The following is a 13,929-nucleotide window of genomic DNA, read 5'->3' on the forward strand; positions in this document are numbered from 1 at the left end:
AAGAGGTTCTGACAACCAAAGGCAGCAAGTTAAAGTTAAAAGATGAAACTACAAGCATTTATTAGGTTGAATATGAGAAAAAAATAAAAGATAATATAGTCAACCCTTGATTATTCAGGGACTGGTTAGAGTTTATGATTATCAGTGCCCTTTGATTCTCCTTCTCCTTCCAACCACCAACTATTGAATATTTCTCTGCTCATTAACACCTGTCTAGGAGTGGGAAGGTGAAATGCTAATCAGCCAATTTGGCTAATTGTTAGCTGATCCTATGATTCTTGTTTTTAAAGTGGAGCTAGGGAAAAGTCAAGTCTTTCTCTGAAATATTATCTGTGGATTTCTAAACTTCATGTCACCTTCCTTTTCTGTTCCTTCATTTGTAAATTCAAAGATTTTGTTTTCTGTAAGGTATTAAAGAAAAAAAAATGAGTAAATTTTTTGTTGGTTCTCAAGTAACATGATTTACTTCACATTATGTATTTTTACTGATCAGAGTTTAGAAGTTATTAATGTACAACATGACTACTTTAGAAGAAAACTTCAGGGTTTCATTGTTGGAATTTTAAGTTTATCCCTATATAAGTAATTGCACCTGCTAAGTAGATTTGGACCAATAGGGGATCAACTTTGAGAAAATTACTTAAGATTGCCCTCCCTTTTGCCTCTGGTAGACATTAAAGGACACTCCCCAAACCAAATAAGGGAGAGAAGAATGTTCTGAGCATTAAGGATACTAAGAATAAATCTGAGCAATCATGGATAAGATTACTTTCAACTCTTTATTTCATGTTTTCTGACACAGACCCCAAGATCTGTAATTATCTTAGAGAAACTGCGGGGGCTTAGACAATACTTTTTAGTTCTTTGGTTTTTTTTTTTTTTTGGCCTATCTCTAGGGCTAGAGAGAGAGAGAGAGAGAGAGAGAGAGAGAGAGTGTGTGTGTGTTCCTCTAGAGTGCCAAAAGGGGAAAAAAAAAAAAAAGTGCTGAAGAGTCCTAGGGAGATGAAGCTATTTTTGTTCGAAGCTGATACTCCTAGCTGAGCCACAAGTGCTGCTTTGGAAAGGGCTTAGGTTGTTTCCAGGGGGAGAACTCTGCAGAGAAGAGGCAAAGTTCAACAGGACAACAAATCATCAGCAGAAACAGCCAGGAAAACGAAGAGCCCTCACGTTTTAACACAGACCCTTCTACCAGAGTTCTCCAATCGTAAAGTACTCTGCAAAGAACCACTTGACGGACCTTCCACTTGATTCACTTTACACGACCACCATGACTGAGATCACTGCTGAAGGTATTGCTACCATCTTCCAATAGAATCTCATAGGGGGGATGTGGTATAAATTGACAGTCAGAGAGACCATCAATGCGTCCATTTAAAATGTTGCTTTTAGGTAATTATCTTGTTCAGTGATTTTATACAAGATCTGGGAAGTGGATTCAAGGTGAGAAGATGCCAGATATGTGTGTTGAGGGAAGGAGAAAAGATTTCTCTGAAATTTTGCATGTGGAAACTGTTCTCTGCTACACCAAAAGCCCCACAAGTTAACAGTTGTCATCTACACCTCTATAAATAGCTATGGTCATGTAACATCATGGCTGATCTCTCATCTAGCAAAAATTAGAAGCTTTGCAAGGATGGTGACCATGATAAACTTAAAATATTATATTTAATGTTTAAATGTAGAAAGATGATTTTGAGCATTTTTGCTTTATGGTATTTAAAAATGGAAACCTTAAATTTGTTTTTTCATGCCAACCAGCATATATAAATACACACACAAAGATGAAATTTCTGTGATTAAGGTACAAGGGCTCTGTATCTATTTTTCTGTAGATGGGAACACAAAATTGGAAATTTCACAAACACACTAGAAATCAATCCAACTTTAAAAATAAAGCAATTAAGTGTTAGACTTCTAATTGTTTTCATAAACTCCTTTCTCTTTCACTCCAAATGGTGAATTCTATCTTAAGATTAAAACATTTTTTTTCAATGTGTATCCTAAAATATTAGATGTTATACATACCTAAAACTTAGTTGTTATTGTTTTGCCATGGCAGCAACACACACACACACTTCTTTTTCTATTTTAATTAACGAGATTCTTCAAAGTAAAGCATTTTGAATACAGACACAGTTTGGTTGTAGTTGGGGTAAAAATTTGAGAGGTGGATCTAAAATCTGCTTTTGACAGCTGTAAGAAAACAAGACAGGTGGTGCTTTTGACAACTTCCCAGTTGAATGCTGTGCTGGTTCCTTTTAAATTAGACAAGTGAAAAACAGAATATGTGGTTTTGGTATTTGGGAGTGGACATTAATGTAGACACACAGAATTCCTGTTGGAGATTTTCAGTCAATATTTATAACAATCACCTTACTCATTTTTTTTCCCTGTGGAGAAGTCATTCTGGCACCTGAATTAATAACAATTACTGAGATCTTTCTATGTACTATATGTTTCATTCAGAATTTCATGTATTTGTTTATTTAAGGTCCATTTCATTCAATTAAGTAGCATTATTACCCTGTTTTTCACATTGAAACTAACTCTGAGGTCTGTGAATTGCTCATGACCACAGCATAGTCAAGATTTGAAGTCAGGTTCCTTAACACTAATTTCTGTTTTCTTTCTGTAGGAGGATATCAGGTTTACGGATTACCAATTTTAGTTAAGAATTTGCTAACTAAATATAAATAGTATTTTTTCCTGTTCCTGAGATATTCTGTGTCATGTGGCCTTTAGTTTGTCTTAAAGAAGGATGTCTAAAAACGTTTCTTGCTTAGCCCTGCACAAGTTATTAAGATGCCTATGAGTATGTGTCCCTACCTCCATTTGGGTGTGTACTGCCAGGTAATTCAGGAGGTCAGCTGGCTGAACCATTTCTGGTGTGTTTTTGGGTTATGGTCCTTTGCACCTGATTCATGAGACATTTTATGGGAAAATGCCTAAATATGAAATTAAACTTTGGTTTCTTTTTTTCTTCCTGTGGGTGTTAAAGGGGTCAAGGAAGGCCTTTTGTAGTGACCCACAAAATAATTGAATGTAATAAATTTAAGATGCAAAAGCAACCTCTAATTTCTGGGTGATGGACATTTCCCACTCCCTGGTTTTCACAGTTCATAGGATCGATGTCATCTGAACCTCAGTGATGCAGTTATTCCTTTTCTGGAATGGTTTATTAACTATATTTCTCAAATGAAAATTAGATTGCCAACTCAGTGAACTTAGCATTTGAAGGTTGGTACCACAGTAATTCTCTGTGGCTATTCAAAGAGTTTGGCCTGCTGCTCTATTATGTACTTTTCATTTTGTCTTTGTAATTCCAACTTTTTTTTTGGCCCTAGGTATGGTACCCCCTTTCTAGTGTTTTATAATGGGTATGCTTTTGTACTGAATTTTGGTACAGGCCATTATTCCTTTAGTCTGGAATATTCTTCTCTCATCTGCTACACTTCTGTCACAACCACTTTTGCACTACATTAGAAGCCCTACGTCAACTACTCATTACCCTTTCCATTCACTTATCCCCAAGAAACCAAACACTGAAGGAAGTATGAGCTAGAGAAGCATCTTAGAGAGTTGAAGCCCAATGTCCTCAATTTCACTGATGAGGAGTGCAGGTCACATCAATCCAACTTCTCTTCCATGATAGTTAGAGGAGGTCTGAGGATAAAATCCATGTCTGCTGTGGCTTATCCCAGTGCTTATTAAACTATAGTAAATGGCATATACTTTATTGAGCTCTTCACATAGATTTATACTGAATGTCCTAAGTTGTATTATTTCATCTGATAAAAGAAAGGGAATAACTAGATATAGAATTGCATTTCAGATACAGAGCAACAGGAAAATGAGAACTAGCACAAAGTTGAACCTCAGAGGATATTAGAGAAATAACACCTTTAGTTATGGCCGGGATAAATTAATAAAGATAATTGTATTAATAAAGACAACCATCAATGGCAATAATAAAAGCAATGGTCATTTATTTGGAAGACATACGATGTTCAACACTGTATTAAGTTTGTTACATGCTCATTCAACCCTCATAGCAACCAACTGAAATGCTCTTAGTATGGCTATTTATAGAATAGGAAGCTGGGGTTTAGAGAGGTTAAGAAATGTGCCTGAATTCACACAGCTACATATGGTGTAATGCAGGTTCACATCCATGTCTGACTACAGAGTTAGGTTGAAGATATCCTCTCATTGTGAGAGATTTTTAGTAAGGTTAGTATCATTTCAATGGCTGTTGGATGGCTATATCAGACCCATGGTACACTTAGTAGGCTAAACCAGGCCCCAGACTGGATTATACTCAAACAGCACTCAGGTTTAGGTTATAAATAGCCCTCCACCTTGCTTCCAAAAGCTTAGTTATTCCTAGACAAGTGCCAAAGTTAACTCCCCCTTCTGAGGTTCATGCAGACTTACAGCCTCATGGCTAGATGTGTCGCATTGTAACATATATTTGACAGTATATATTACTGTGAAAAGTGCCTTTTAAATACTTATTTTGTAGTAAAGCAAAATTTACTCAATAGCTTTTATGAAAAAATGGCAAAGATTTTTTTTAAAAGTTCTTAAAATATGTAATATTTTCAAATTGTCTATTAACTAATATACAGTCATAGTAGGCTTTGCAATGATATTTATATAATTGTGTTCTCTGGGTATAAGAACTTCTCAAAGACAAATTTTTATATAATGGACTCAAGTTGATGATCTTCTATATAAATAACTTGGTATTTTCTAGAACATTTAGATAAAAGAAACTATTTAAAAGAAGAACATATGTTGTACTTCTAACTTCTAAGCTATTGTATAAACTCAGAGTTCAAAAGCAGGTCATTGCACTTATATATGGAATTCTTTCCTTATTATTAGCTAAAACTCATTTCACTGCTTCAGAAGCAATCAAATCTGTGAGAGGATTTCATATTCAAAATTTAGAGCAAAGTGTTTATTTATTTTGCATACTGCACTGCTCCTAGAGACTCTGCATCCTCAAACCCCCATCATTGCTTTCAAGAAGAAAGACCAAGATTCCACAGCAAGACTACTTAACAACTAAGCACACAAGTTATAGCACTTAGAACAACAGATGGTGAAATTAGGTGGAGATCCTGTTTTAGTCAGCTTTTTCAATGCTGTGATTAAAGGATCGGACCAGAACAATTATAGAGGAGGGAAAATTTATTCAGAGGCTCATGGTTTTGGAGGTGTTAGTCCAGAGAAGGCTGGCTCCATTTTAAGGTCTCCAGGTGAGGCTAAAATCATGGCAGGAGAGTGTGGCAGAGGAGAGCAGGTCACATCAGGGTGACAAGAGACTCCACTTTCCTGATACAAATATATACACCAAAGCCATGCCCTAATTACCATTCTCTCCAGCCACCCTACCACTTCAGTTACCACTCAGTTAATCCCTATCCCTATCAGGGGATTAAATCACTAATCAGGTAAGACCCTCACCCTCACAGCCCAATCATTTCTCCTCTGAACCTTTTTGCATTGTTTCACATGTGAGCTTTTGGGGGACATCTCACATCCAAACCATAACAGATCCAAATAGCATATCTATGTTTACCCTATGAAAGCCAAAAGAGGTGGCTTTACATGAAGTGGCGATCACTTGGGAGTGTGAGGATATAGCCTTTGGTTTAAGCCCCAATCACTTCTCGGTATGTTCTCCATTCTCTGGATAAAGGAAAACAATAGGCCACATAAAAATTTCATTTTCAGTTCCAGTAGCACATTTTAAAATAGGCATTGGAAAGCTAGTACCTTCAGAAGAAAAGGACCATGATGAGAAACAGTTAAATTAGAAGGTTATTTTCCCATAATATAGCATTGGAGGGAAATAAAAAGTTCTGTAAATAAAAGTCTGAAAGCCATAAAATGGCAAAATCTTGGCAAAACCTAATCAGCCAATACAACAAAAGCTAGAATTAACTCCTGTGACTCAATAAAGGAAGGAAGAGGACGAGGAGGAGAAGTAAAAATAAAATAAAGGAAGGAGAATAAGAACAGATTCCACTGTGTAAGAATGAGGAGCATGCCAAACTCCAGGCTGTGAGAACCCCTGCAGCACAAGCACCAACAAGCCAGTTCCTCCCAATAATACCAGGAACAGAGAGATGCCAAGGCTATGCATAGACTAAAAGAAATGTATATAAAAAAGAACAACCCATTGCAGTGCATGGCATTACTCAATCATATTCAAACATCTTTAAAAAAAAACAATTCTGATGAAATGATTAGAAACTTGACACACACAAATTGTTATGTGGTGTTAGAGAATTGTTATTCTGTTTTTTAGTGTGATGACGCTATGGTGGTTATGTTTTAAAACTATTCATTATTTGGAGGTATTTACTCAAATGTATATGGATGATCTGGTATGATGTTTGTAAATAATATGCTGAAAGGAAGGTCTATGATGTGTGGCAGGGGTAGAATTGGATATGAGTGGGATATGTTAGGCCTGAAAACCGCTTAAAAACCTATATTCAATATTAGGCGAGAAAAATAGTTCTGAAATGTGCTAGTCCCAGGAATACTGTGTTTATTGACAGAACATTAAGTACAAAGCTCTTTATTTTTAAAATATCACAGAAACGCAGGTGCCCCATAAACCTGATCAATCTGATTGTAAACCTTTTTAATCTGCTTTTCTGCTCAAGTTGAATTTTGAAAAAGATAAGGAAAGCAGCTGTGAGAAACTGTGCTGTATGTTTCATTGAAAGTCAGAAGAATTAGCAGAATTGAGAGAAGCTTACATTTATAAAAATTGAAGGTTTTAACCACATTAATATTAATGGATGAGAGATTGCTTTCCACTTTTTAATGGTGTCTGCTCTCACATGTACAAATATTGCATATCAATCAAAAATATAAAAAGAATTAGAAAATGAAAGGCAGTGTTATTTGTTGATTGTATATCCTCTTCTGAGAAGTGTCTGTTCAGGTCCTTGGCCCATTTATTAATTGGATTATTTGGGTTTTGGTGCTTATCTTGTTGAGCTCTTTATATACCCTAGAGATTAGAGATCTATCTGATGTGTGAGGGGTAAAAATTTGCTCCCAGGATGTAGGCTCCCTATTCCCCTCACATGTTATTTCTTTTGCTGAGAAAAAACTTTTTACTTTGAATCCATCCCATTTGTTGATTCTTGGTTTTAATTCTTGTGGTATAGGCCTCTTATTAAGGAAGTTGGGGCCTAGCCCCACGAGATGGAGATTACTTTTTCTTCTATTAGACGCAGAGTTGCTCATCATCTCTAGCAATCCGAAAAATGAAAATTAAAACTGCTATAAGATACCATCTCACTCCAGTAAGAGTGGCAGCCATTATGAAGACAAACAACAATAAGTGCTGGCAAGGATTCGGGGGAAAAAAGTACACTCATACACTGCTGGTGGGACTGCAAATTGGTGCAACCAATTTGGAAAGCAGTATGGAGATTCCTTGGAAAACTGGGAATAGCCTTGGACCCAGCTATTCCTCTTCTCGGACTATACCCAAAGAACTTAGAAACAGCATATTACAAGAACACAGCCACATTAATGTTTATAGCAGCAAAATTCACAATAGTTAAACTGTGGAGTCTACCTAGATGTCCTTCAGGGGATGAACGGATAAAAAAAAAAATGTGGCATTTATACACAATGGAATATTACTCAGCAATAAAAAAGAATAAGATCATGGCATTTACAGGGAAATAGATAGCATTAGAGAAGATTATGCTAAGTGAAGTTAGCCAATCCCAAAAAAACAAATGCTGAATGTCTTCTCTGATGTAAGGGGGGGTGACTCAAAATGGGGTTGGGAGGGAGAGCAAGGGCGGAAGATTACCTCTAGATAGGGGATAGGGGTGGGAGGGAAAAGGAAGGAGAAGGGGAATAGCATGGATGGTGAAAGGAGACCCTCATTATTATACAAAATACATGTATGAAGATGTGAATTTGGTGTCAACATACCTTATATATAATCAGAGATAAGATAAATTATGGTATAATGGTGTATTAAGAATTGTAATGCAAAAGTAAATAAATAAAAAATAAAAAAAGAAAGGTAGTATGGTAAAGTAGCAAGTGACTGTAGTTTCAAGTCAGAAAAGAGGTGAATGGGATTTCCCACACAAGGGGCAATAAATTAGCAGATGAAACTTGGTTACTTGCTAACAGTATGTTGAGAGGAAGTTTTTTTAACTTTTTACAAGATCATGCTATTTTTTTAAATTGGACAAAACATTCATAATGTCAAATCTGTAGTAAAAGTGAACAGAAAAATATGTCTCTGTAGTGTGAGACCCACCTGGGTTCCACTAAGAAACTTTTTCTTGCAGCAGATTTGTTAGATTTTTGTAATAGTGACTCTTTTTACTGCCTATTCCATAAGCCCACAGTACTCATGGAAAACATTCAGTTTATCAGTTTATATTTGGCCATTGCTGAGACTGTAATTTGAAAATTATGCTCCTTGTACAATGCAAAAATGAATTGAGGCTATTCAGCTATTATAGTAAAGGCTTAGGAATCCTTAGAGATTTAAAGCTTCCAATGTTGTTTACATTAATTTTTAATCAGTTAACAATATTTAATATTAAGGAAACATAAACAGGGCAATTTAGCAATTTTAAAATAATCTACATTGAACTTTGGCTGAATATATCAATTTGAAAAGACAATACATAAATGCTTAAGATTTTCCAGTGAAGCTATTGGTTTTATAGTTTTGATGTTTATAGTTTACAGTATTAAAACATTATTCTTTCATTTTCTTCAAATTTAAAAAAAAATTCAGGGATATACTTAATATATAAAACATGCATACATCTAATATAACTTATTTAAAGAGAATAAATTCAGGAAGTTTAGACCCTGTTTGAATAAAAGTTCTAGGAAGATCCATCAAGGTTAAATTTTTGCTCTTACTTATTCCTGCCTGCTCTGGATAAAATGAGTGACATGCATAGTTTCTGATAGGAAGTGCTTATTTAGGGTCAAATAAACATGGATTGCCCCAAGTAAGGGTTACACAGAGATAGGTGAACTTCCTGGTACAAAAAGATAGTCATTTCCATCATCAAAGGAAAAATAAGTATCCTTGGCAAATGTGTGGTGAATAAAGTCCTGCTCCTTTCTCTCCAAGTTATGCTCTCTAAACATCAAACATCTCCACATCTCTGTGCCTCAAGTCAAGTTGTCAAAGACACACAGAGTTTACAATTTTGAGAGATCCTTTGGTATGTAAATGAGTTGTTTCCTCATAAACTGCAAAGCCCATCTCACAATGTACTTTAAATATTATATTTAAATATATACTGGGTAGACATTTTAAATTTTGTATCTGTGGCAGGAGCTGGTGCAGCTCCACAAGGAAAAGATACAATATTTTAAACTATGAGAATGAAGATGATTTGCATTTGGAAAACGGCAAATACAGGGAAAAGTTGTTTTATTCAGCTGGAATGTGGCTAGAACCCTGTGACAAACTGGTTTTGTGCTACTCATTTGCTATGTCATTTTGCCCTCCCTGACATTGTTTACTGAAATGGAGAGAAAAACAAAGGAAGAGGAAGACTCTTAGTAGTTCAAAGTTCACTTTAATAAGATGAAGGGAATAGGTGAGTTTGTGGATATGAGAGAATCCATTTCCATTTATTTAAACTTTCAAAATACACTTTAGCAAGTATTCCCTGGAAAAGTTATTGTTACCTTTTAAAATAAGAGCCTCATGTGATTATCAGAACTTTCTGTTTGAGGTAGACAACTGGATGTAATGTCACAACAAAAATGGCAAATACAAAGTGGCACTTCTTTGATATTCAGTGTTAGAACTATTACTTATTACCATGATTATTCTTATTTAACTTATGTGTAATTGCCTAGAAAAAAAGAGTGTTTTATAAAATGTATTATTGTCTATAATTTGATAAAATGCCAAGCATGTGACTTTACATCTATAAAAGTATTAGGCATTATGTTTAGAGAAGGGCAAATTAACTCTACCTGAAATATAACAAACTTTTAGACTATGGAATTATTGACACAGATGTAGAATTATACAGCAGTATGTCATGTCTGAGGTTCATTTGTATTCAGAATTTAGCATCTTTTATGTACCAGGTTGAATGCTTGCCAGTGGAAACAGAAAAATTAATCATACTAGGTCTCTGCCTCTGATATAGTAGATTAAAATGCAAACAGAAAAGAGCAAAAAATTATAAGAATGAAGACTGCACAGATTTAAAAACATATGACTCCAATTTGGAATTATGAATAATGTTGTATAATTTAGTAAAATAATGACATGTTATTCTTAAATCTTACAATTAGCGAGCACACAGTGAAACTTGCTGGACTCAGTTTTAGGATGAGAAAATGATGTCCTCTTCTTCATACTGATAGTTTACAGTATTCATGGCATTATATGGAAGGTGAGATGATTAGTCCAAGAGAAGAGGTATCGAGAGTAGGTTTGATCAATGCAGAGAGGAAGGAAATAGAGACAGGAGGCATTTGAGAATTAGTCTGTGGGATGAGGCCCTGGGATAATCAATGTACAGAGTTAATTGACTAATAAATTGGGTAACAATCCTGGTTTAGATACTTTATTTATTTATTTATTTATGCACGCTAGAATATTGAAAAGACCAATGTCTCCTGCTCCTCACTTATTTTGGACTAGTTGTTTATTATGAATCCCTAGTGCCTCTTTCCGCCATGTGCATGTTTTTACACTATTTCTATCTCCATCATTGCTTCTGAGCTCCAAGTGCACTACTTTGAACTTAGCATGTGTATTCAGCATCATTTCCAGTTCATGAAAAATAGTGAAATAATACTGTCATACAGGTAATCTCTAACTTTCTTCAGGTAAATGATGAAAAATCAGCTGATAAGGAAAAATGGTGGTGAGTGTTTTAAGTAGGACCAGATCTAGTGGTTCAAGCTAGTGGTCTTATCAAGATGTCCTATAAAGGCATTGAATTAAGCATAGGAGCAAGGCAGGAGCATTTTCAAGACTCTGGGGAAAGGCCTTTCTTAAGCAAAGGGTGATAAGATGTGGTTCATAGAACAAGGCTTGGAAGATGTAAGCAGGAAGTACTTAGGGTAGCAGGAATAACTAGATTAAAGCAAAAAGTAGAGGAATCTACTGGAGGCTTTGTTCACAGTGACTGAGAGTTATATAAGAAATAATAGTTCTGACAGTTGCCAGAAAATTATGACTCTCTCTTGAATTAAGTAGACCATGTTTATTTACTCAGTTTTTTGCACTGTCTCTCTGTATTTGAAATGCCTCACAGGCCTTCACTGGAATGCTCATTATAACCATCTCCTGGTATGGATCTCTGTTTTTGAGTGACATGGACTCTCCATACCCAGGTGCTTTGGAACATAGTGTTTTATCTCTCTCCCATCATTCTGACACTTACCTGTGGATGGATAGGAGCAAGATTGCTAACACTCTGAAAAATATTCATTCTCTTAAACACACAGACACAGACACACACACACACACATACACACAAACACACAAACACACACACACGTATATATTGGTAATTGCTTTTGCCAGTTACTGTTCTAAGTCTGGAGATGAAATATGAATAAATCTAGGGCCCAAGGGATGAGATAATTATATAAAACTCATGTGATATAGGCTGCTAATTCTAAGTTATCTAAAAGAAATGCAGATAAAATTAGAAGTTAAAATTGTGAGACAGATTTCCCAATTTCTCATTATTCAAATTTAAAATATATACCATTTATACATATGAAACAATTTGGAAGTAAACCAAACATAAAACAAACAAATCAATTTTTATGAGACATGACTCTCAGGGAACTCTGAGGAGCAAGAGGAAAATGGAGTGAGTGGATCAGAGACTGTCATTAAGGAGTAAAGCATAAGTTAAAACCTGAAGTGTGTTTCTAGATGGAAAGCTAAGGAATCCAATGCAAAAGCAGAAATTAAATTTCAACAGCATTCCTAGATCCTAAATGTTAATTTATTTAACAAACGATTATTTGATATTTTTTCAGAACTTTATGCACAAAGCAGGAGAAGATAGATTCATGGAGAATGCAAAATAATTAATGTCCAGTTAGCAACACTCACCATAAATTTGCACAAAATTTTTCAAGAATTTTCTTTAAGTGATGTTGAACTATGTCCCAGTTTACCACAAACAAGAGCCTAAAAGAAAAATGAGCATAGATGCTAATCATAGTTTTGATAGTGTTAATGGTAGTTTTAATACTCAACACAAGAAACTCTGAGCTTAGCTATCTTCCAATTTTATGTAGAAGATTCTTTTTAGGTTCATTTAAAAGATTCAGATTGGTGTGAAGGTCATTTTAGTATTCTTCAATCAGTTACCAATTTAGAGTCAGTATACTAAGTATAGCCATCTAATTCTATGATTAGAATTACTTGGGATAGAATGAAATCCTTACTGGAAATGTAATTGTATTTGTCTGCCTTGACTTCCTACTTATAATTCTATGGGAGAAACAAAAAAGAATGCTCACTTTAAGGGATTATAGGGCAAATAGATTTTCACTTTAAGCTAAAGGGAATGATACACTTCCCCTTTGAGAAAAGTCAGTGAAAGGTGATGGCTCATTTTCTGTGCCCTTGAGCTAAGGAGTTGAGAAGTGATAGCATAATTTGAGGAGAGGCACAAGTGAAAGCAGCTTTGATGGGTAAACTGAAAGACAGTACTTTGCAAATTTGCCTGATACAGTTTTATAGAAGCTAACTAACAAAGTTGAGAGTAGATTACATTTCTTGACTTAATAGTCACCTTATATGGTGACACGTTGAACTCTACATGTCTGTCTAGAGTAGCTTCAGTGTTTCTTTAATTCTCTGTAGCGCTACTGCAGTGTAAAAGGTATTACAAACGTGTTTTCAAAGTACACAGAAATTCAACTACAGTTAAGTCGCTAGGTAACACTGAGCTAGAGGCCAAAATGCATGAGAACTCCATCAACAAATGCAAACAGAATTAGAAAACTGTGCTGATTATTGACTAATATCATCCTACTTGGTTTCCAAGAGATGCCTTCTCTCATCAGTTCAGATTTAAAGCAATATTATTAACAGTTTTTAAAATGTTTTTATTTTTATTTAAAGTAAAAATTTGCAACTGAGACATAAAAAATATTATATACATTATTGGATACCATGCAATGTTTCAATACATGCATATGTTGGGTGATATTTTGAAATAAGTCTAAACGTACATATCTCCTCAAATATTTATCATTTCTTTATGGCGAGAACATTCAAAATTCTTTTGGAAATTCTTCTATTTGGAAAGTGTAAACCCTTAAATGAATGTAAATTGCATGTATTTATTTATTACTTAATAAACAGAAAAAAAAATGTTCACATCCATGTAGGTCAGAAACAAATTCTTGCATCCCTGAAGAATAATCCTGTTTGTCTACCCACACACTGACTCTCACTTTGGTGTCACTTCTTCACCAAGGTTCCTCTGTCTCTAAACCTTCTCCTCTGGGAAACAACTGTTCCAAATATTTTACAGCAATTTTCTTGCTTTACATTATAGTTTTATGATCTGTGTGTATAAATAATAGAGTTTAATACTACCAAGTTTGTTCTTTATATAAACAGAGCCACACATCATGTATTTTTCTTTGTTTTGCTGCATTAATTCAACAACGTGAAAGCCATCTGTATCTTATGTAGCTGTATTTAATATTACTCTTCTTTCTGTACAGTATCCCACTGTGTGAAAGTCACTTTCCTTAGATATTTTTCCCCCATGGAGATATCTTATGAATAATACTACTAGTAGAAAATATTCATTCTACTTTTTAGTCTTAATAGTCTATGATTCCATCATCAAACTATATATCTTTTGTGGTATTATTTCCTGTGATAAAAAAGTA

At 34.9% G+C, this 13,929-nt stretch overlaps 1 protein-coding gene across 9 annotated transcripts in view; it reads left to right on the top strand.

Moving 5' to 3' along the window:
* The first annotated feature begins 825 nt into the window (after positions 1 to 825).
* Trdn (triadin) overlaps positions 826 to 13,929 on the top strand; it is a 362,446-nt gene continuing 349,342 nt past the window's right edge. For 5 of the 9 annotated variants that reach the window (XM_076858294.2, XM_076858292.2, XM_076858295.2 and 2 more), the window contains exon 1: positions 827 to 1,289. In XM_076858294.2, the coding sequence (XP_076714409.2) occupies positions 1,268 to 1,289 (22 nt within the window). In that variant the 5' untranslated portion in view covers positions 827 to 1,267. Of the gene's footprint in view, positions 1,290 to 13,929 lie in introns of all 9 variants that reach the window. The other 4 variants (XM_076858293.2, XM_076858296.2, XM_076858290.2 and 1 more) reach the window with 2 other exon arrangements.

Source organism: Callospermophilus lateralis, chromosome 6, assembly GCF_048772815.1.
Source record: "Callospermophilus lateralis isolate mCalLat2 chromosome 6, mCalLat2.hap1, whole genome shotgun sequence".
Classification (NCBI taxonomy): domain Eukaryota; kingdom Metazoa; phylum Chordata; class Mammalia; order Rodentia; family Sciuridae; genus Callospermophilus; species Callospermophilus lateralis.